The 23,466-nt window shown below is 44.0% G+C and overlaps 1 protein-coding gene across 1 annotated transcript in view; it reads right to left on the reverse strand.

The window, feature by feature from the left end:
- Positions 1-4,308, reverse strand: part of SLC35F2 (solute carrier family 35 member F2) — a 29,558-nt gene extending 25,250 nt beyond the window's left edge. The window contains exon 1 of the mRNA XM_048495275.1: positions 4,115-4,308. Within this exon, the coding sequence (XP_048351232.1) occupies positions 4,115-4,245 (131 nt within the window). The 5' untranslated portion in view covers positions 4,246-4,308. The remainder of the gene's footprint in view (positions 1-4,114) is intronic.
- Positions 4,309-23,466: the final 19,158 nt, after the last annotated feature.

A 23,466-nucleotide genomic window follows, 5' to 3' on the forward strand; every position in this document is an offset into this window, starting at 1 on the left:
GCATGATTTCTGGCCTCCAACTCCGGCTGCAGTTTGCTGGGCCCCTGAAATCATACTCAAGGGAGCGAATGAACCTCTGGAAATACATTGCTAAGATGGCAGAGGGAACTGGGGGGGGGGGGGGGGGTTCACATACCGTATATACTCGTGTATAAGTCGACCCACATATAAGTCGAGGGTGTGAAATGCAGCAGCTACTGGTCAATTTCAAAAATAAAAATAGATACCAATAAAATTACATTAATTGAGGCATCAGTAGGTTAAATGTTTTTGAATATTTATTTTTAAAAAACCAGTAAGCTAGCTCTGTAAGTGGAAAAGAGGAATATGGATACCCAACTCATAGATACCCAGAAATATACAAATTCTCACAAGCTATTTCCTACAGGGTGATTATGTGTTAATGTTTAACAGCCAAGTTACTGGCCATCCAGAAAAAAAAATATAAATTTAAGAAGGTATTCCACAACTGTGGCAAAAGGTTGACTAAACTCTAAGCTGATGTTACCTCAGAAGTACATCAGGTAACAATTACATTTTCAAATTAAAAAAAAATCTACAGCACAATCCTAAGAATGCATTTTCAGAAGTGAATCCCTCTGAGTCCCACTGGGACTAACTTCAGTGTAAGTGCTTAGGACTATAGCCCTAATGTACTTAAGCACGAGATAATTTTGGGTGTGACTTATTATTCATTAATCCGCAAATAATTACAGTACACTGGGTTATGTTTATGATTTTGTAAATTGTAAGAACGGCCCAGATAACTGAACTGTTCACCAGGACGGAAAGAGAAACCAGACAGAAGTTCAACAGTAGATTCTTGGGTGTTATGTGTTTTCCGAGGTTTTTTTTCTGGGTAGATTCTTCGTTTAAGGGGATCTGGAACAGTTTGTTTCTGGTAAAAGTAATACCCGTGTTTAGGGAGAGCAGGGGAGAAAAATTATTTTGGGGGCTGCAACGGTGGAGAAGTATTGTCAATTGCTGGAACAAAATATCTGGGAAAAGACCAATTTTTATTTCATTTATTTACAGTATGTTCACACACACAAAGATAAGGGTGATTGATAGATTGATACACCCTGATCTGGACAGCCCAAACTAGCTTGCTCTCATCAGATCTCAGAAGCGAAGCAGGAACAGCAGGCCCTGATTAGTACTTGGATGTGTGATCAGCAGGAAGTCTGGGGGCGCTATTCAGAAGCAGGCAGTGGCAAACCACCTCTGTTCATCTCCTGCCTCGAATATGCCATGAGATGATGGCATTAGCTGCAACTTGACAGCCGTATAGGGCTGTCGTCCTCCCTATGAACCTGTATGCCAATTCCTTCCTCTCACGGCTGCTGCTTATAGAACTTCAGTAGACTGGAATTCATGCAGAAGAAAAAAAATAGCTCTGATCAATAGCCATCTGTGTTGTGGTTCTGCAACCTGTGAGCACCACTCGAGACCCATTCGTCTGCTCGTTCAAGACCAGTTTGAACGATGTTGTCAACATCCTTTTCTACCCCAGCAAAGCAAAGTTGCATCATTTTGATGCAAGGTTTGACAGGATGCCAAAATATTGTCCAACCTCTGGATCAAGTTGCAAACCAAGCTTTTTTTCCCCAAGCAAAATACATTCTAGAAAGGAACTTGTCTGTTGGTTCAGAGGAAGGATCAACTTCGCAATCAGCTTTGTACCCGGCGTTTAACGTTCACACTGTAACAGCTCTGTTGACAGGGAGATGTGCTATCACCATTTTAAAATGCATTCAGTTACTTAACAGCTTTTGATTTTATATAAAATATTACTTAAGGCTTGTTTCCTCTTCAAAAGTTACAAGGAAAAAGGAGTCTCTAATTCTAGGATAGCAAAGTCTCTTAGGTCAGATTCCCTTTGCAGGAAGAAGAGACAGGCAATATTCTTATCTCTGCACTGGACACAGAAATATCCACCTACAATCCTTCTGAGATATAATGAATGAGACAAAAAATTAGATAGATCACACTAGACTAATTTCTCTTGCTTTACTAGTATGCATCCATTCTATTAAATTGTTTGGTGTAACTCCTGGCTTATCAACATAAATAGGTCTTATAAAATACAATTACTGGTTATCTGAGGTCAATGACATATCAAGAAACTAATAACATATCAAGCTAGGAGTAGATACTAGGAGAGAATATCCATGCTAGGAAGCCTCAAACTCTACGCCCTGATGTTGACACTCCAGGATAATTGACTGGCCATTGTGTAAAACAGGTTTCTGCACCTGATGGACCACTGGTGTGATCCCACAGTGTTCTTCTTAAGTTCTCATGCTATGCTCAACTGGCAAGCTGTAAATCTAATGACAGACTTGATTCTCCTTCCCCTTTGACCCATGTGTAGTCTAGGCCACAAACTCATTGATTAAAATTATGTCCTTTTCCCCAGTCCTCCAAATCTCAGATTAGGCAGCACCACTGCAAATGTTGCTGCAGTCAAATGTTGTGTATCCCTGGCTTACATAGTACTGCAACCACCCAGAAGAATGGATATGGTGATGCTAGCAGATACAAAATTTACTGACAAATGGGTTATCAGATTTCCCAGAAAGTTTCAAACACTGACAATCCATTCGTTCAGCCTTTAAAACATAATAGCCAAACCTAAAGGTCAGATTTTAATGATTCATCTATTGTTTAAATATCTAACAAAGCGATCTATTCGGTACCATCTTTGACAGAGGCTGAATTACATGCTGATTTCAGCTGCCAAGGGGTCGTTCAGCATTTTTCTGCTTTGGAAGAACATTGGGGTTCAAAGCACATCTTCTTGTACCTGGTTCAAGGTCTCCCTTCTTCTCACAAAATGCACATGGCCTAGCAGTCGAATTAGCAGTTTGGCCTCAGTTTGTCAGGGTTTGGGAACCAACACCAAGCAAGGTCAGCCACAATCAGTACTAGGATGAGAGACTGCCAAGCAAGACTGGGGTTGCTACGTGGAGAAAGGCAAACCTCTGCCCATCTTGTGCCTGAGCACCCCATGGAAGAGACTGCCAGGAGTCGGATGCAATCAAAAGGCATATTTTTCTTTTTTGATAAATCACTTACTGGAACATCACACAACTAGTGTCACTGGAGTTCTGTGTTTGGAATAAAACAGATTTGGGAAGGCCTGACATAGGTTTACACCACCGGGGGGAGAGGGGAGATAATTCTCCCCCTGCATTTTCCCTGAACAATAACACACAGGGATACACAGAGATGCACGCCCCTTCATGCTGCAGTGTTTGAGCTATAGATTCAAAGTCAAAACCTCAGTTAACAAGAGATGCTTTGCACTGCAAATATTTGCTGTTTGCAACTGCTCTGCAGTTCCCAAGCCGCAGTGCAAGCACATGCAAAAACAAAACAAAAGCCAGCCTGTTGGTAACACTGGATTCAAAGAAGGGTGTACATAAGTGTTGGTGGATCCAGCTTGCAATCAGCGACCCAATCCAAACGAGGGGGCATCATTTCCCACATCTTTTATTCTGTTTCCTCCATTAAATCATGAGCCTTTCAGACACCAAAGTCCACCTGAAACTCCGCGCGGAGACTACAGGGAGCTGTAAAAGCCATCTGTGATGAGCAGGCCTGTGCACGCAGGAAGCCTAAACTGTGGATCCCACTCTGCCTTACTCAGGTCAGGTATTCTGGGATGGCCTCTGTCCCGGGAAATACTGACTGAGGAAAGAATGCCTTGAGCACGGGCAGAGCGCTTTCTCCCAATCCCGTTCAACCACCGCCTGGCTTCCCACTCCGCAAATCCGGTATGGCCTGGCTTTTCAAATGCACCCAGCCTGGATGACCCAGGCGGCCTGTTTCCGCACCGGCAGTCCTCTTTCCCCGCAAAAGCCCTTCTTCCAGCGGCGCACGTGGCGGAAGGCTCCTCTCCGCGCTCTCGGTTAGCAGTGCGCGCGGCTTGGCCGGAAACCCCAGGGATCGCAGCGCCCACGCGCCTGGATCTGCAGCGGGTTCCCCACTCGCCGACTCGAGAAGCGCAGCCTTCCCTCCACGTGTAGCAAAGGCTGCGGCCAAAGGACAGCAACTTGCCGCCGCCGCCACCTTCCCTCCCTCCCTCCCGCCGCCTGCTCTTTGCACTCACCAGGTGCAGAGTTTCTCCTTGGCGCGGCTCAGCAGGCTGGCCAAGCAGGTCTGCCGGGGCGCAGCTGTCGCCGCCGCCGCTGTCGCCGGGGGGCTGGGGGTCTCCGGTGCGACCGAGGACGGCGCTTCCATTGCGAACAATGAGAGCCGCGCTAGAAGGAGGCGAGGCTGGGAAGGGGACGGAGGGAGGGCACCTCGAAGCGCCGGAGGAGCAGGAGGAGGAGCCGCTCTCTGTGGCTCCTCAGCCCGCGCTGCGGGATGTCGCTGCTGGGCTGCTGCGATGAGCCATTAACAGGCGAGCGAGTCTCTCGCAACCGGCCCTGATCCCTTTGCTGGGGGGCGCCTGCTCGGGCGGAAGATGCGGGCTCGGCTCGCTGCCAGGCTCATCCCCGCAGGGCCCCGGAAGTGTTTTTTGGGGTGGAGGGGGATTTTGTCTCCTTTTGCATTTTTTTTACAGCTGCATAGTTAATATGCAGAAACAATCTTGAATGTCAACTGTGTTTCTCACAATCATATAGGTGCAGAAAAAGTGCCGTCCAGTCACAGCTTCTGGCAGTCCGATAGAAGAGTAAATGAGTTTGGATTTATACCCCACTTTTCCCTCCTGGTGGCTCAGAGGGGCTTACAACAAGCTCCTGTCTTCTCCTTTCCCCACAATAGACACCTTGTGAGGGAGGTGGGATTGAGAGAGTTCGGAGAGAACTGTGACTAGCCCAGAGGAGGGGGGGGAACAAATCTGGTTCACCAGATAAAACTCCACTGCTCATGTGGAGGAGTGGAGAATCAAACCAGCTTCTCCAGATTAGAGTCGACCTGCTCTTCACCACTACACTGGGTCTCAATAGGGTTTTCAAGGCAAGGCACAAGACTAACAGGTGTGGTGTGTGCCATTGCCTTTCTCAGCACAACAACCCAATCACTCCTTGGTAGTCTCCCATCTAATTACTAACCAGGTCTGACCCTGCTTTGTTTCTGAGATCCAAATGGCCTGCGGCATCCAAGTCAGGGCCACCACTGTTAATACTGATGGTTAATTTAAAAAATTGAATTCATGCATCTGATGGAGTGCGTGCAGAATCAGTCAGCGGTTTACATTGGAATGAATTTCACTATAGTCGTTTAAGGTGCCGCTGGAATCCTATTTTGCTGCTACAGACCTGCAGGCTGCGTCCACATGGCACTGGAGGTTACAAAATCCACAATGGGATTTTACTGGGTAGACAAGACCATCCAGGAGGTGATTACAATAGAGAATAGTAGCTCAATATCCAAGGGTGTGCTGGAGCACCCAAACATGTCCTTTTGTCATTTCATGTTGCAGAATATAACCAAGCAGCTCAGCTCTGGATTAACTATTAAGCAAAATAAGCACGTGCCTAGGGCATCAAATAACGAGGAAAGGCCCCATAGTTTTTCTCCAGTGCCATATTTACAACGGACCATGGTACAATATTGCAGCTGAACCAGGACCCATAAAAAGGGGCCCCCACAATAAATGAAAAAAAATTAATATGAGTATAATTATAGTATTGAAAAGGTTAATAATATATTGTAATCTCGGGAATAACATTAATGGTCACAAATTGCACAGCTGAGCATTCATTTTCTCAGTTGAAGTATATTAAAAATCCCAACAGAACAACCATGCGACAAGACACGCTGGATACCTTATCTCTGCTACTTATTGAAGATTTGTTATGTCAGATTCATTTTGAGGATATGATCAAAGACTTTGCAATTAAAAATGCAGGAGAAAACTTTTTGCAATGTAAATAAAGTTATAAGAAAGCAACTGTAAACATTATTTTGCATCTTTGATTTGTGCAAGTTAAAATGCTATGTATATTCAAGGCAAGAAAGCAATGGAAAATAGATATTGTGTTTAATACAAATTGTTTTTATTTTGAATTACATGTACAGTATATTTATTTATTTATTTATTACTTAAACTTTTAAACCGCCCCATCCCCGAAGGGCTCTGGGCGGTGTACAACACAAAAATGTAAATACAGTTAAATAAATTACTAAAACCATTTAAAACAGCGACATATGCTTGAGTAATAAAGAGATCCATGCTAACTCCAACTTAAAATTCTCCCCGGAAAAGAGAGGGAGGTGAAAGAGTATGTTATGATGGAGGGAGGCCCAGGTGTACGAACTCCAGCTAAGGGGCCAAACTGGGGGGGGGGGGCACCATTCAGCGGCTGGACCCTCCAAAGGCCCGGCGGAACAACTCCGTTTTACAGGCCCTGCGGAATTCGATATGGGGGTATCATAATTTTTCCAGTACTTAAGGTAGTGTGACCAGACGTCCCGCTTTTGGCAGGACAATCCCGCTTTTAAGCAATTTGTCCCGCGGGGTTTTTTTAATCTCCCGATTTTTGGAAGGCTGCCACACTGCCTTTTGGGGCGCTCCCCATTTCCCTGCCCTGTCACAGGGTGGGAAAAGGGAGCACCCCAGAAGAGCAGTAGTGGCGGCCTCCGACTGCTGCCCAGCCATAGTTGAGCGCACTGCCTTTTACGCCTCTCAACCCCGGTTTCTCGCCCGGTCACAGGGCGGGAAACGGGGGCACCCCAAAAGGCAGTGCGCTCCTGCGGGCACGTGCGTCCCGCTTTAAAAAGGTGAAAATCTGGTCACCTTAATTTAAGGCCTCTAAAGGTCTTAATCCAGGTCTCTAAAGGTCTTAATCCAAGACCTTAATCCAGGTCTCTAAAGGTCTTAATCTGCAGCAGCTTTAACCACTGTGGGCCTCAACTTTTAATTGAAATTGTTTAGTACCACTTGTGTTGTTTGTGAGGTTGGTCAGTCTTTCTACTCCACCCTTCTGTCTATTGTGGCCAATATAGATTTGACTCCTGTTCACATGACCTGTGTGGCTCTTTCCATTCTGGCCTACGAGAAAGACCCCAAGGAGGGCCACAGGGTGATTGCTTTTCATCTGCTGGATTCTTTTCATATCCCCACTCTGCCTGTAAAAGCTTGCTGGATGACCTTGGGCCAGTCACTCAACAAACTGGGTTGTTGTAATGATAAAACGAAGGGGTGGAGAATAAAATAAGTAACTTTTTAAGGCCCCTGTAACATTTTGCATCTCTATTCAGGGAAAACGCAGGATATAACTGAGTAAATAAATGTCATTTTAAAATATACATGCCCTGCTTCTTTCCCAAATAGAATCATAGAGTTGGAAGAGACCCCGAGGGCCATCAAGTCCAACCCCCTGCAATGCAGGAACACGCAATCAAAGCACTCCTGACAGATGGCCATCGAGCTTCTCTTTAAAAACCTCCAAAGAAGAAGACTCCACCGTACTCTGAGATAGTGCATTCCACTGTCCAACAGCCCTTATTGTCAGGAAGTAGTAGTCCAAAAGCAGCTTACAAATAGTCCAAAGCAGCTTACAAAACACCGGATTTTTTTAAAACATCAAAAATATCCTAAAACAAGCTTGTTAATTTTTGAAAAACAGTCTAATGACCACAAGTACCAAATGCCACCAAATGTTTTCAATCACACAACCTCAAAAAAAAGTTGTACATAATCTATGGCAAGGGTCTCCAATGTTTTTGAGTCGGTGGGCATCTGTGGTAGTCTGCCATGGCGTAATGGGCGCAACAACAATTTGGTGGCTGTAGGAGGTGAAAGCCACACAGAGGAAGCCCAAATATAAGGGAGAAAGGGGATAATTTTAAACATATCCTGGAAAAGGGAAAGAGGAGCGAGAGAGAATGACAAAATACTGTGATTTGCTATTACTGTTGCCAAAACAATGTTATTTTAATCTGTACAGTTAATTTCACTTCCTGTGGCCAATCAGAAACCCTACTGAGCAAGAGCCCTCCCTCCTGCTTTCTAAAAACATTTGTTGACCACGAAGAAGTGTTGGAGACCCTGCTATATGGAGTGATAGGAGGAAAAACTCAAACAAGTTTCTCTGAAAAGGCTGTTCCTGAATGTAGCGTTCATCTCTGTGAACAAATGAGCCCTCGTTGATGCCAAGCCCATTTGTAATCGCTAAGAGGGATTCACTGGACTGATCTAAGCTGGCAAGCAGGTATGTTCCACGTTGGCCACTGTTCTGCTAATGTGGAGCAGATTAATTGGAGGCTGTGATGTTGGCCGGGAGAATCTTCTCCCACCTGCAGTTCCTTGGAGGTGGGCTGGAATAAAGTGCACCAAAAATAATTAGACAAATGTAGGCACACAGGTGAGAAAATCCCCATGAGTCATTTTCCTCCTGGCTGACTGACACACTGAGTCACATTCATTCACTCAAGCTGCACGAGGGTTCCCCCTTCCCCCAAGAAGCAGGCAACGCAATACAAATGTCATGTGTGCAAAAATGCAGAGAGGAAATGATTCTGGCACCCCAAGGGAGATGAATATATGTAGAATTAGTGGAGCCTCTGAAGACTTGGCAGGTCTACAAGGGAGATGGAGTCATTTCCCCATGCTTGAGTCTGGATGCCTCCCTTCCTTTTGAATGAATGGTAGTTAGTAGTATTTATTTTCAGAACCAGGATAAAGAATAAAAGGCATGGTAATGTGAACGTGCCACTATGGAAAGGTTTCTTCTAATGCACAAGACAATCTTGCTTTCCTAATTCCTGTGTAGGCCTTGACAATGCAATGTTTTTCATTGTCACAACAGGCCTTTGTTACCTCCTGTTGCTTTATTTCTCTTAATTGTTGTGGCTTTCCTCCTTTAATTCTCTTTCCTGATAGTGCAGGTAAAACATTAAGCACTGCAGACTGTACTTTCCTCCAAAAACAATGCCATGGCATTTATTAACATATGACCTAGGACGGATGCACTTTGCAGGAAGCTTTCATCTGAGAGGGGCGAGCACTAATTTCTTCTCCCCTACTGCAATGGAGGCACCAGCTGCCTGTCATTCTGCACTGGAGGGCCAATCAGCCTAAGCCTCCAGCTCAAAGAAAGCCTCCCATGTTGAGATGTGTTAAAGTTTCGATAGATTTTGCAACTTGTTTTGGTGCGCATCAAGTGTTGTCATTTATCATTGTTTATTGTGATTGCCAGCCTCAATCTTTTCAGATCTCAGAAGCTAAGCAGAGTCAGCCCTGGTGAGTACTTGGATGGGTGCCCACCAAGAAACACCAGGGTTGCTCTGCAGAGACAGGCAATGGCAAACCACCTCTCTCCAGCTCTTGCCTTGAAAACTCTATGGGGTCACCACAGGTTGTCTGTGACTTGATGGTACTTTTCACCATCACCGGGGGACTGGCGTCTCTAGACCTCTGAGGGGGTTGGCTCACTTGCTTAAAGTTGGGTGTTTATGACAAAGAGGCAGATCCCAGGAAATCAATACCCTTGACCTATGCGTGCTAACTCAATCCTTTTTCTTCTTGGGCTGTATACCCCTTTAGGAGGTTAGCACTGATATTTTCTTCACCACATACCTCGATTTTGGGCATTTTCAGGAGGGCATTTCCATCGTTTCCTTGGTCTTCCATGTGGGCGGTGGCCTCCAGGGTAAAAGTTTAGGGCCGTTTTTGCAACAGAAGTCTCCTCCAGGCGCATAATGTGCCCGTACCACTGGAGCCGTGCTTCCCTCATTTTCTTCGTAATTGGGGTAATTCCAAGTCTTTGTCATATGACTTCGTTTGTAACACGGTAGGAAAGAGTCAGGCCAAGTATCCACCGGAGCATCTTCTTTTCCATTACATGAAGAGCCTGTTCATGTTTCTAAGCTGTTGGCCAACATGATGTTCCATATAGGGCCACACGCATGCTAACTCAAGTGGCTAAGATAAAATACTTTTTTTTTACAGAAGTGTAAAAACTGGGAACTATACCACACTGCCTCTCAGTAGGAAGTTGATAGAATAAGGGAAGAGGGAGGGAATGACAAAACGTGTACATGAAGCTATGCTCAGTTATGTTCATAGTAAGCACCAATTTCCATTTACATTGTATGGCATATTGCATTTTATTACAACAAAGGGAAACACTCAATAAAATTGCTAGCGCAACATTGCATACTTCTTCCTACCCAATGCAAGTTAACTGGCTGTACCTAGAGGCACAGCTATGCTTCCCACACCCCTTCACTCCAGAGGGCTTCAAGCCTCCAAGCTAGCTTTTCCTGGGCAGATTATTCCTGTTGAGACCATGCAGAGAGTCTGGTTGGAGTTAGGTTGCAACTTTGAGGCTAGATTTGGTATTTCATGCTCGAGGAAATGTCATAAGTCCTTCCCAGAATGCTGCACCACAAAAATGCCTCCCCATCCTTCAGAAGGATCTGAAAGGGATTTGGCAGATCTGTGGGTCTTCCTGCTACATACTGGTGGCCACTATACATTTGTCTAAATTCCTTCCCAGTTTCTTCTCAACTGCCCATGTATGGTCTGGGGATGCAGCATCCCCCAGTAAAAGCTGGGATACATAACGCCCAGCAGCAATTTATGCATGCAGTGCTTACTTTGCACCTGTTTGCTTCACAATGGATTTTTCCTGCAGGAGTTGTTGTTGTTGTTTAAACAAGATTCTCCTGCTGTAAAGTGTCCACAGCCAAGCCGATCCTCCATTTTGCCCACCCTCCATCGCCTTGTTCTTTCTGTGCAACCTGCAGCTGGGGAGGCTGCCCTTTCCCTTTGTTGGAGGGGGCACTGTCTTTGGTCTAGTATTAATTTGCCAAATCATGTAAGTGTTAGGTCATTTCAGTATGAAAATTTTTTAAAAAACCAATCTTTCTGAAGTGGTGCCCAGAAGAGCAGGAGGAACAGAATTGTGTTGGTGGGAGAAGCTGGTAGGAGTAAAAAAACCCCCAAAGATAGCCAGTCTGTGTGCCTTTCTTGGGCACAGCCTCCAGAGTCTGCGGGTGTGTGATTTGGGGTGGTTCAAAACTTTTTGAAGAACAGAAGGCATGTAGCTGCTCTCGTTCCTTATCTGGTACATCTTTCTAATATATGTACTGGTATGTAGGTTTCCTGGGCGAGCACAAGTGGAGGCCGAACACACCAATGTATGACATCTTGCAGAGCAGAGTCACCGGTGTATGATTCTTGATAGTCCTGTGTTTATTTTGGGTTACAACTGACACCAGTTTTTTGAACAGCATTTCTTGGGCACCCTCTTTTGAACAGTTAGCAGTAAAGCTAGCCTTTGGACTGGCCAGCTAAGTATGTCCCCTTCAAGGCATAGTCCCCTAAGGCTGACAGGTGTGAAGGGCCTGTAAGACAGAATTGTTCTACCAGGCATATGGTTGAGGCAGCTAAGGTGATACATCTGCGCCCCCCTTCTTTTTTTCTTCCATTTCTTCCCTCCCCTCCCCTCCCCTTCTTTTATTTTCTTTAAAATATTTTTTCTTCCCTCCCCCATACCGTTTACTCTTCCTTTCTACAAAAGTTGCACCCAAATTAAATCGTGTCCAAGTTACAATTTTTGTAATTTTTTAAATGTGTATACCTTTTTTCAGAGAACTTTAGCAGAGTCTGTCTGCTTCATATTGCTAACTGCAGAATGGATAAGTTGGTTTAAAAAGTGCCCTCTGCTGGCTGTTTAAACATCCAAAGGTCCGTACACTGTAAGTTTATCCCTGCTATAGCCTGTCTTAGGTTGATACTACATAAGGGATCAGCATATCTTTTGAGGGATGGGAACTAAAGCAATATTTTAAAGCCTTGTCTTCAAGAAGAGTTTCTCTATTTAGGAAAAAGGTGAAATCATTTATTTATATTAGTTGATTTTGCAAAATGTATGTCCTGCCTTTCTGCCTTCACAAAAGCCATCTAAATGGCTAACAATTTTTTAAAAATGATAAAATCACACTTTTAAAACATTAAAATCACCCCCAAACCCCCCCTTCATTAAAAACAGAGTTAAAATACACACAAAAACATAAAAACAGCAATTAAAACACTGGTTTGGAAGGAAAGATCATTGAGGGAATGTCAAATGAACCAAAAAAAAGCTCACCCATTGGCAGAAGAGGACAGATAAATCTTCCTCGGGAGAGAGCTCCAGAGTTTTGGTGCCATGACTGAGAAGGCCCTCTCTTAGGTTGTTTTCCACCTAATCTCAGATGGCGGGGGCACCCCGAGCAGGGTCTCTGAGGATGCAACCAATAAACAGGAATAAGAAGATAACAGAATTACAAGGAAAGCTGGTGGGAGAAACAGATTTGTTGATGAAGGTAGATTTGTGTTTTCTTTTTTAATGGTCATATTCCTACATGCATGAATAGTGAACTAATTTGCCTGTTCACAAAATAAGACTTGCAGTCCCTCCCATCCCAATATCCAGCTCATATATCAAAACAAAGTGCTATGCCTGCTTGTCTAAGTTACATAGGAGCATTGCAAAGATACACTTTGAGGAAACTCTAGTGACAAGACACACACTCCAGTGTGACATTGGCACCGAGCCAGTGCATCTGCTATGCCAACTTAGAATTGGGCGGCACTGGGCCTAACCTATGGGGAAAATGGGACTTCATTAGCTTTCTAAGCCCTTTCAGTCCCAGATACGTTTGCGACACTGGCGAAATATTATGCCAGTGAAAACTCTGGCATAGCCCACAAAGGCTTGTGCCAGGGAGAAAAATAAATGCCTCCATCTTACTTCCCACCCCAAGCACTGATGTAGCTTAGGATGTCAACTAAGCCCACAGCCAGCCACATTCCCAGTGGCCAGTTACATGACATACATTTCCATTGCAGCCTTTCTGTCCCCCTCCCTCTAGCACCCCTGGTTTCACCATAGAAAACGTAGCATAAGATTATACCTCTCTGGCACAGTTAGATCACAGAGCTTTGCTCTTGGGTACTTAGCTGCATGGGGAAAGCAATGGCAAACTATCCCACAAAAGTGGTTTGCCTATAAAATCAGTGCTTGCAGTGGTACCCCAGGGTCAGATACGACCAGAGGTGGGATCCAGCAGGTTCTCACAGGTTCCCGAGAGTAGGTTACTAATTATTTGTGTGTGCCGAGAGGGGGTTACTAATTGGTGATTTTGCCATGTGATTTTTGCCTCAGTTACGCCCCTCCTCTCAGCAGTAGCGCGCAGAACTTGAAGCAGTCTAGCAGGAGGTGCACCAGCGTGCATGGCAGCCTGCGCCTGCGTGCATTCGTTTCCTGCCCAAGGACCAGCACAGTGGCTGCGTCCTTGCCACAGCCCCGCCCAGCAATGCCCCGCCCCCGGAATGCCCGGCCACGCCCCTGGAATGCCCCACCCAGCCCCATTGGCGCTACACCACAGTTTGAATCCCACCACCATGGGAACCTGTTACTAAAATTTTTGGATCCCACCACTGGATACGACTGAAAGGGAAACTACCTTTTTTTACTTAGCTGCAACAGAGAAGGCATTTAGCACAAACAGCTGACAGGGGATAGAACAAACGTTGCATTTGTCTGACACTGCTCTTCTCGGTACTCTTACAGGCCCCTCTCTTACATGCCAAGACAGAGACACCTGAGTGAGGGCAACCAGCAGGCTTCATGTGGAGCAGAGGGGAACAGAACGCAGCTCTCCAGATCTGAGTCTGCTGTTCTTAATCCCTGCACCACTCCGGCTCTTTTAAAATCATGTTCAAGTTACAAAATAATTTGAAACATTACAGGAAAGAAAAGTCAGCTTAGGCCAGTGATGGCGAACCTATGGCACAGGTGCCAGAGGTGGCACTCGGAGCCCTCTCTGTGGGCACGCGCACACAGCGTTCGTCATGTGGGGGGCAGAAAATCACCCCCCCTCACACACACATATCTAGGCTGGCCGGGTCCACTGAGCACAACGTGCGCGCACCGCAGTGAGCAGGGAGGACTTGGCTGGCGGGGCTGGTGCCTGAGCTCCGGGTGGCTGCTGTCCGAGGGGTGGCGCAGAGGAGGCAGAGATGCTAGAGAGGCACAGAGCAGTGCGTGCGGGACTTGCTGGAGGCTAGAGCAGGCTGGTCCCTGCTCAAGTGGGTGGGGCGGAGGAAGAGGGAGCCAACTGGTTTTTTCTAAACTAAAACCTCAGCATTCAGGTTAAATTGCCGTTTTGGCACTGTGTGTGTGATGAATAAGAGGGGTTTGGGTTGCAATTTGGGCACTCCGTCTCAAAAAAGGTTTGCCACCACTGGCTTAGGCTTTCATGGCTGGATTCAACTGGTTGTTGTGGGTTTTCCGGGCTGTGTGGCCGTGATCTGGTAGATCTCGTTCCTAACATTTCGCCCGCACCTGTGGAACGTTAGGAACAAGATCTACCAGACCACGGCTGCACAGCCCAGAAAACCCACACCAAAAGTCAGCTTGTTCAGGTGGAAGTGTGAAGTGTTGCCTCCAGCTGGGAAACACTGTTCGAAGGGAAAGGGTCAAAGTATTTCTTTTATAGATACGCATGGTCACTTTTATAGTCACTTTCTTGTTTATCTACAAAGATATATCTCTACATGCAGAATAGGCAGACTCCTCTTGCCTGGCATTAAAATGCATCGCACAGTGCATGTTTTCTGACTTGGTTCCGTGTGACTGAGAGACAAGATCCTCAATTTTTATTCAGTGTGTTAGATTAATCAAAAATATATTGAGATTTTTCATTAGCATTTGTCAATTCCATCTTCAATATTGCTGACAGGAAAGGCAGTTAGGAAGATGTAACTTCAGCCTGGGCGCAAAGCCAAAATGCACTTTCAGTTCTTTTTTCCCTCCAGCTACTACAGAAATTAGCAATAACCCTTAAACCTTTCATGCATTGATGCCCTGTGTCTTCAATAACATATTAGGGAGTTCTACTGGGCTGCTGACACTTGGGAAATCTCCCCAAATCACCCCTCCCCGGGAAAATCCCTCACCATTTCTGTAGTTCCCACTTTGCTTTTTTAACCTCTTTCACATACAACCCAGTATTTTCAATATCTTGGAAAATAATTAAGATACAAAAATGAATTTTAAAAAATCTAAAGGCGCACATGCCACAATTCAAATCAGTTTATGGATAGAAATAGAATTCAATTTCAATTTCAATTCAATTTCATTTTCAATTTTAATTTGTACTCCAGTACAAGATGTACTGTGGTCAAAGTATTGTAGAACGTTGTTTTAAAAACAAGGGGGAAGCACTAAATTTCATTATTATTATTTTCTATGGAATAGTTTTAGATTCCAGTTATATCAATACTAATTTTTAGTACATTATTATGTATTTTGTTGGTACATAAAACATAATTCAAATTATCACTTCTCCCCTGCTTCTCCCCAATCAAGGTGTGGTCTTTCACCTACTGCATTTTAGAGTTATATAACTTCATATTAAACCGTATCATATTTTTGTATTGACACTTCTTTAAGTTTAGAACAAAACTTTATGGAACTAACTGGAATGACTAATCTATTTGGCTCAATCTATATAATAGTACAACACAGAGAACTATTTATTAATTACTATAAATCATTAAGATGAACTATTAATAGACTGCAATGTGTCTCAAAAACAACAGAAAAAGTTAATGTATCCCTGCACAGATTACATTAAGAAATAATGTATTCTAAATACAAGCCTGACATAATTAAAATTGACTGGCTACAATCCATTCAAAGTTAAGCACATGAAAACTCATTGATTTCAGTGGGGGAGTTAGACAGGTGCTTAATATTCATGGGCACCCACTCACCTGAGCATTTCAAACAAGGTTACCCCTACCCATTCTTATACTAGAAAGGAAGATAAACCCTGAAGAATGAAAATTCTAGTTTTCCTGCTCCTCCACAAGAAGCCTGCTGGGCGACTTTGGGCTGGTCACAGTTCTCTCAGAACTCTATCCGCCCAACCTACCACACAAGAAGAAGAAGAGAAGAGGAGTTTGGATTTATATCCCCCCTTTCTCTCCTGTAGGACCCTCAAGGGGGCTTGCAATCTCCTTGCCCTTTCCCCCTCACAACAAACACCCTGTGAGGTAGGTGGGGCTGAGAGAGCTCCGAGAAGCTGTGACTAGCCCAAGGTCACCCAGCTGGCATGTGTGGGAGTGCACAGACTAATCTGAATTCCCCAGATAAGCCTCCACAGCTCAGGCGGCAGAGCTGGGAATCAAACCCGGTTCCTCCAGATTAGATACACGAGCTCTTAACCTCCTACGCCACTGCTGCTGTATAAATGGGTTAAAAAGCAATTGAGTGAATGGATTATGCACAATGAATTCAAACTGAGGAAAACTGAGTGATAGACAAAAAATGAATACAGGGCAAACTTACATTCTGCTTCCTCCTCTGCAAGAAGCTGACAGGATATTTTGAAGTAAATACAAATTACACAGCATGACCATACTGAAAACACTGAAAGATGTAAAAAGTCAACAGGGTAAAACCAGAATCGGAGCCACAAATTGAAGTACAAATACTTCTTGGAAATAATTTCAGAGAGAAGAAGAGGAGGAGGAAGAGTTTGGATTTATGCCCCACCTTTCTCTCCTGTAAGGAGACTCAAGATGGCTTACAAACTCCTTTCCCTTCCTCTCCCCACAACAGACACTTTGTGAAGTAGGTGGGGCTGAGAGAGTTCCGAAGAACTGTGACTAGCCGAATGTCACCCAGCAAGAATGTAGGAGTGCGGAAACACATCTGGTTCATCAGATAAGCCTCTGGTGTATTGGTCTGCAACGGAACAGTTAGATTTGATTCTTGTAGAACTCAAAGGTGCTAATGGACTGTAATCTTACTGTTCAGGGGAGCAGACAACTGAAAGCTCTCCTAAACAACACTGTTTTCACCAGCTTGTGGAAGGCAAACAGAAATGATGGCTGTTACAGTTGGACTGATGAATATGATAATACAAGCGTGTCCTGTTTAGGTTTGTAAAAAAACCCACCAAAGTTACATTTCCGGAGAGGAAAGGTTGCACTTTACTATGACAAAGGAGGAAGGAGTAGAATCAACAAGCAGATACCACCTTTTGGTCATCCTGTCACTGCCTCTGGTCTTCTAGAGGAGCGCCTTCAAATATTTCCAACTCTAACACAACTCTCCTCCCTCCCAGTGGTCACTACTGTCTAGTTAATGCATGGCTGTAAATTTGAGGTTGAGTGTAAGAAGCCTTCAACGTTCACTGTAGAACGGACTGGTCCAAAGTCCACTTGAAGTGTATATAGAATCCCAAGCTCTGATTGGCCCAAGTAGTATCCCAAGGTCTGATTGGCCCAAGTAGGAAACTCCCACACTAGGGAGAAACACATACGGAAGAGATCCACAGGTGCAAATCTTTTTTAAAAAGTAGGGTTGCCAATCTCCAGGTGAGGGTGGTATTCTCCTGGAATTACAACTGATCTTCAGACCATAGAGGTTAGTCCCCCTGGGGATTATGGCAGCTTGGGAGAGTGGACTCAGTGGTGTCAGATTCCAGCTGAGCTTCCTCCTTCCCCATATTACACACTCCCTCGATTCTGCCCCCATATCTCAACCAAGAATTGACAGCCCAACCAAGAAGACCTCAAGTTTCTCCCTCCTTCAGTCATGTATCCCTGTCAGAAACAGATTCAAGAGTAGAAGAAAATAAAGACATCCCCCCTGCCCAGCATGGCCACTACATAAGACACTGAAGCGTTTAGAGCAGAGCCTCAAGAACAGAGTATGGATGAGAGAGAGACCATTGTCTGCCTCATGATCCTGGTATTCCTTGATGGAATAATGCTCCCATCCAACTACTAACCAGGGACTGATCCTGCTTAGGCTGCTGAGATCTTATGTGATTGGGCAAGCCTGGGCCATTCAATTCAATAAAATAATAAAATACCAAATATGTAAAAGCAGTGGTGATCTGTAACAGATAAGAGATACTTTTCTTACTCTCACAATGGTAGATTTCGCAAAGGGCAAATATAACAGGTGTAGGACCCTTTATAAACCATTTGGCAGGGGGCGGGGGACTTTGCACAGGTCTTGTCCCCAAAACAAGTCTGCCCCGTTTTATTTCCCTCAACCCAGGATTTTTAAAAATCACTAAACCAGCTATTCTTTTGAAAAATCCTGGGTTGGAGCCACCTCCATGAGAACTGCCAGGCAGAAGGCGTTTTATTTCCCTCCCTTCCACCGCACTATCCACAGTCAGGGAGAATTCACTTGCCTTTGCCCCGCCATTGCAGGGAGGGCCCCTTTTGTTTGTTTGTTTTGTTTTGTGAGTTGTACCGGCATAGCTGTGGGAGTTCATTTCTGCCTGCCTGTGTAGCTGCGCATGTGTTGCAGGAAATTTTAAAAAGAAAAGAAAAGTGTCTCCATACAAAAGCATGAAAGCAACCCAAATTGTTTGCATGGGCTCCAATCGCTCACGCAGGTGAATGGGGAAAAGGAAAACAGGTTCCTTTCATAACAACTGCAACCTATTATATATTTCCTGTGCGGAATCGACCAATGTTTTGGAGCTTTTCAGATGACTTACTAGGGCTTACCTAGGAGGTTGTTTTATCTAAGTCCTGCATTTCCATTTGTTCGGGTACTTAAAGGGGCAAACAAATTTATGTACTGTAGTACATATAGTATTGTTTATTTCTTTACTTCATTTGTTTATACTCAGCCTTTCTCCCTTCTGAGGACCCAAAGATTTTGGGCCAAAGCTGCTTATTTCATCCTCCTTTCCTCCGTTTTAACCCTTTCTGTGTATGACTGGCCCCAGGTCACCTGGCAAGCTTTTTTCAAACCTGGATCCACCAGATCCTAGAGACCATCTCTCTGATTACTACACCAAGCTGGCTTCCCTATTTTAAACATGTATAAAATAATTTTTGTCAACCATTTTATGAATATCTGTAATTGTTGCAATTTATCATTAAAACAGCAGATCAGAGTGATTCTGTATAGTATTGCACTATAAGCCTGATAGTATCTAAACTGTTAATTCTGCAGGTTCTAGAGAAATAACATGCAGGTATTCATTGCTACCACTAGAGGCTGGTTGTTAACAGGGCTGCTCTTTGAAAATTGCGGTGGTGTTTCTTGGAGTGCCTTTAATTTTAATTTAATAAGCTCTTGGGAGTTTTGTTAAGATCAGTTTTAGCAATACACCAAAATCATAATGTAAAAATGTGGAACCCTTAAATCATATTACAATCAGGTTTGGATGCCACTGCGATTAGAAGAAATTGCAAACTGGTGATTAAAATGCCCAGATCAGCCCTTTTGTTTGATTTAGACAACTCACAGGGAACAACAAGCATCCACATCTCTGTTGGCTCTTCTTTTGAAGAAAATGTCTCCTAAGAGCTGGTGTAGCAGAAAGGCTATGGAGTGGAAAGACCCCAGACTGAACCTTCCCCTACTGTCTTAACTCAGTAGGGGATTTTAGACGAGCTGCTCCCTCCCAGTCTAGATCCCCACAAAAATTTGCATTGTAGGGGAAAAGAATACTGACCTACCTTGCTGGGTGGTTGGACGTGAAGTGCATTGAAATCTTGAAATTGCTGTATCAATGGTAAGCGTTAAGATAATGTCTCAGCATACATTTTAAGTAGAAGCATTAAACAATTCTACAGACGACCCATTTGGGTTTCCTCTCAAGCTTCTGTCATAACTAGACCAATTGCCCAGTTTCCATGCAGCATCTCGCTTCTCTGGCCAAGTTATTCTTACTTGTCTTGTGGGGGTGGAAAAGAAAGCTATGCATCTGTGTATCGAGGAATATCAGTCGTTTTAATTTTCTGTTTCAGTGGAATGTCTGGAGAATTATAGACTTTTGTGTTGCATTCGATAACAGCATTGGTGTCATGAATACATAAATAATTTGGGATAGTGATCATCAGCAAGTGTCCCTTGACTAGCAATGAGAAAGCCTTAGGTGTCTGCTTTATTTTGACCTACTTCTAGCTGCTTCACACATGAAGCTAAACTTACCTTTCCATGCCTTCTTTTTTTATTTATTTATGTTATTTATATCCCACCTTTCTCCCCAAAGGGGACCCAAAACGGCTTACATCGTTCTCCTTTTTATCCTCACAACAACTCTATATGGTAGGTTGGGCTGAAAGTGTGTGACCGGTCAGGGTCACCCAGCAAGCTTCCATAGCAGACATAGGATTCAAATATGGATCTAGCTGGACCGTAATTCAACACTTTAACCACTATTTATTATTATTTATACTGCCCCTCCCATATGGACTTGAGGCAACTTCCAACACTTCAACGTTTGCATTTTAGCAATTAACAAACTCACATTAAAACTCACAATAATTTAAATCTCATTACAGTCATTAAAATCCCATTATACTCAGTATATTTTATCGATGGAATAGAATAGAATCTTTATTGGCCAAGTGTGATTGGACACACAAGGAATTTGTCTCCGGTGCATATGCTCTCAGTGTACATAAAAGAAAATACATTTGTCAAGAATCATAAGGTACAGCACTTAATGATTGTCATATAGGTCTAGTAAGCAATCAGGAAACAATCAATAGTAATAAAAACATAAAATGTAAAATCATAAAATAAAATGAAATGTCAGCACAGGCTATAGTCATACAGTCATAATTGGGAGGAGATGGGTAATAGGAATGATGAAAAAAGTAGTGCAGTAATTATATAATAAATATATAATAAATAGTTTGACATTATTGAGGGAATTATTTGTTTAACAGAGTGATGGCATTCTATTCTATTCTATTCTATTCTATTCTATTCTATTCTATGGACACTATACCATAGAGCAGCGGTTCTCAACCTGTGGGTCGTGACCCCTTTGGGGGTAGAACGACCCTTTCACAGGGGTTGCCTAAGACTCTCTGCATTAGTGTTCTCCATCTGTAAAATGGATAAATGTTAGGGTTGGGAGTCACCACAACATGGGAAACTGTATTAAAGGGTTGCAGCATCAGAAGGTTGAGAACCAATGCCATAGAATCATAGAATCATAGAGTTGGAAGACACCCCAAGGGTCCATCAAGTCCAACCCCCTGCAATGCAGGAGAACATGCTGGCTGAACATTCTGAATACTGTTCAGGTTAATCTACGATGCTACTTAAAATTAGCATCAAGCCACCAAATTATATTCGGGAATAAATGTTAATTGCACCGTGTGTTTCTCTCTGTGATACACCTCTGAAGATTCCAGCCACAGATGCAGGCGAAACTTTAGGAACAAGATCTACCAGACCACGGCCACAGAGCCCAGAAAACCCACCACAACCAGTTAACTGCATTTATCGGATGCTCTTTCTGGTGCATATCTAGGCCAAGAAGCCAGATCAGCAGTGTAATCTGAAAATGCATTACACCCTGTTAAGCCCATTGATTTCAGTTGACTGAGAAACAGACAACTCTCCTCAGGATGGCATGATCATCTTCGATGCAAAAGAAGTCCAGTCCTTCCAGAAGTTGCCTCTATCTTGGCAAAAACGGAAGATGCATATCACTCCAATCCTAACCTGGCTGCACTGGTTGCCAGTTGAATTCCGGATTAGGTTCAAGGTGTTAGTTTTGACTTTTAAGGTCTTGAGTGGTCTTTGGGACCCTCATATCTTAGGAACCGCATTTCCCAATATTGCCTACACTCTTGTGATCAAAATATGCTGGTGGCCCCTGGCCCTGAGGACAATAGGTTAGCTTCAATCAGAGCCAGGATTTTCTCAGCCCTTGCTCCAGTCCGGTCAGCTTTCTGTCAGCTTTCATCAGGTCCCTGTGCGGTCTCAGTCAGTTCCACAGAACCTGTAAAACAGAAATGTTCCACTGAGCCTTTGGCTGAGGCCACCTGCTACTCTATACCATCTTACCTGCCTCCCAACCACTAACCACCAACTTATGATGGAACATGACCACTAACTGAGGAAAATTTCTTAGCAGGATACATGTACTGCCAGCACTCTCTTTTGCCTGGCATTTTGTCTTATTATGCTGTTTCATGCCATTTATAGATTTTTTAAAAGAAATCTCATGTATTTTTAATATCTATTTTAATGTATATTATCCAATTTGTTGTAAGCCACCCCAAGCCTGATTGTGATTGGGGGCTGGCTGGCAGGATACAAATGTAATAAAATAAATAAAATCCTGTTCAAATTTACTTAAAGAATGCCTCCCCATTTTCTTTCAGACAGGATGAAAAACATTTTGGAGGGAAAGTGGACATGAAGAAAGGAAATATGACTCAAATGTAATGAAGCAATTCATATTTATTATAAGGGGGGAAATCACAGTTCCATATTTGGGGAAGAGAAAAATCTGCCACGCTCTAGCATAAATATTGAGGGAAAGCAAGGGAATGTTTGCAGTTCCAACATGCTGTAGAATCTGTTCCTCGAGATGGCTAGAATTCATCCTGGAGCATCAGTAGCTGTTTCAGATTTGGCTTTGGCACTGTGTTTTTAATGGATGAGGGTAGCCTTCCCTGGGAGGCACAAACTTCGTTTGTTGGTCTTCTGGGAGAGCTGGTTGGCCATCCTATGAAACAGGATACTGGATTGGGGGAGAACCCAAACCAAGCCTACTCAGAAGTAAGTCCCATTTTATTCACAAGGGCTGACTCACAGGAAAGGATTTTTAATATTTTTAATATTGGAACCTGACTGGATGTTAGGGGAATGTTATCTGGGTGATTAAGATGCAGTGGTGTATCTACCTAGGGACAAGTTCCACCCCTTCCTGCTCCCCAAACCCCACCCCTGGCTTCAGTGCTTATAAAAGCAGGTCTCTTAGGCAAGTACTGCAGTCTCTTCTGGCCTGCCCAGAGGGGAGGTCAGAAGGGACTCCTGGCTGAGAGCCCAGCTGGCAGGGGGAGTCTGGGGGGGGGGGGGAGTTTGGGCACTCGGTCTCAAAAAGGTTCGCTATCACTGGGCTAGGATGTTCCAATCAGTTTCATGTTCCACCTGACATCAGGGCCCTGCAGAATCTGGTTCAGTTCCACAGGGCCTCCAAAATGGAGATGTTCCACCAGGCCTTTGGTTGAGTCTGTTCCACCTTCTGGCCTACCAACTTTCTCCACTCCCCTCGCCTTTCTTCCATCCCGAGAGTAAATGGGTTAGAGAGATGAATGGGATAGGGCTGATAATTTATTATGGGCTAAAGGGTCCTTATAGACACCTGGGTTTATGCCATCATTGATTTATAGTTTTAAAGGTTATTAACTTATATGTGACATTGGATTGATTTTATGACTGTTTTAAATCATGTGTGTGAGCTGCCCGGAGCCTGCCCGTGGCTTGGAAAGGGCAGGGTATTAAATTTCATAAAATAAAAATAAATTTAAAAATGAAATCTTTGGAACTACAACTCACAATAATTCCAAATCTGGTGGGCACTTTTGACACATTTTCTGATGAGTTATACCTGCCACAATTGGAGTGCCTTAGCTCCCATTACAAAGAGCGGGGTTAGGGATTAGTTGCTATAAGCTGGGCCAAGCGAGACTAGCAAACTTTTTATCCTGTGTTATCTACA

The sequence above is a fragment of the Sphaerodactylus townsendi genome, linkage group LG04 (genome assembly GCF_021028975.2).
Source record: "Sphaerodactylus townsendi isolate TG3544 linkage group LG04, MPM_Stown_v2.3, whole genome shotgun sequence".
NCBI lineage: Eukaryota > Metazoa > Chordata > Lepidosauria > Squamata > Sphaerodactylidae > Sphaerodactylus > Sphaerodactylus townsendi.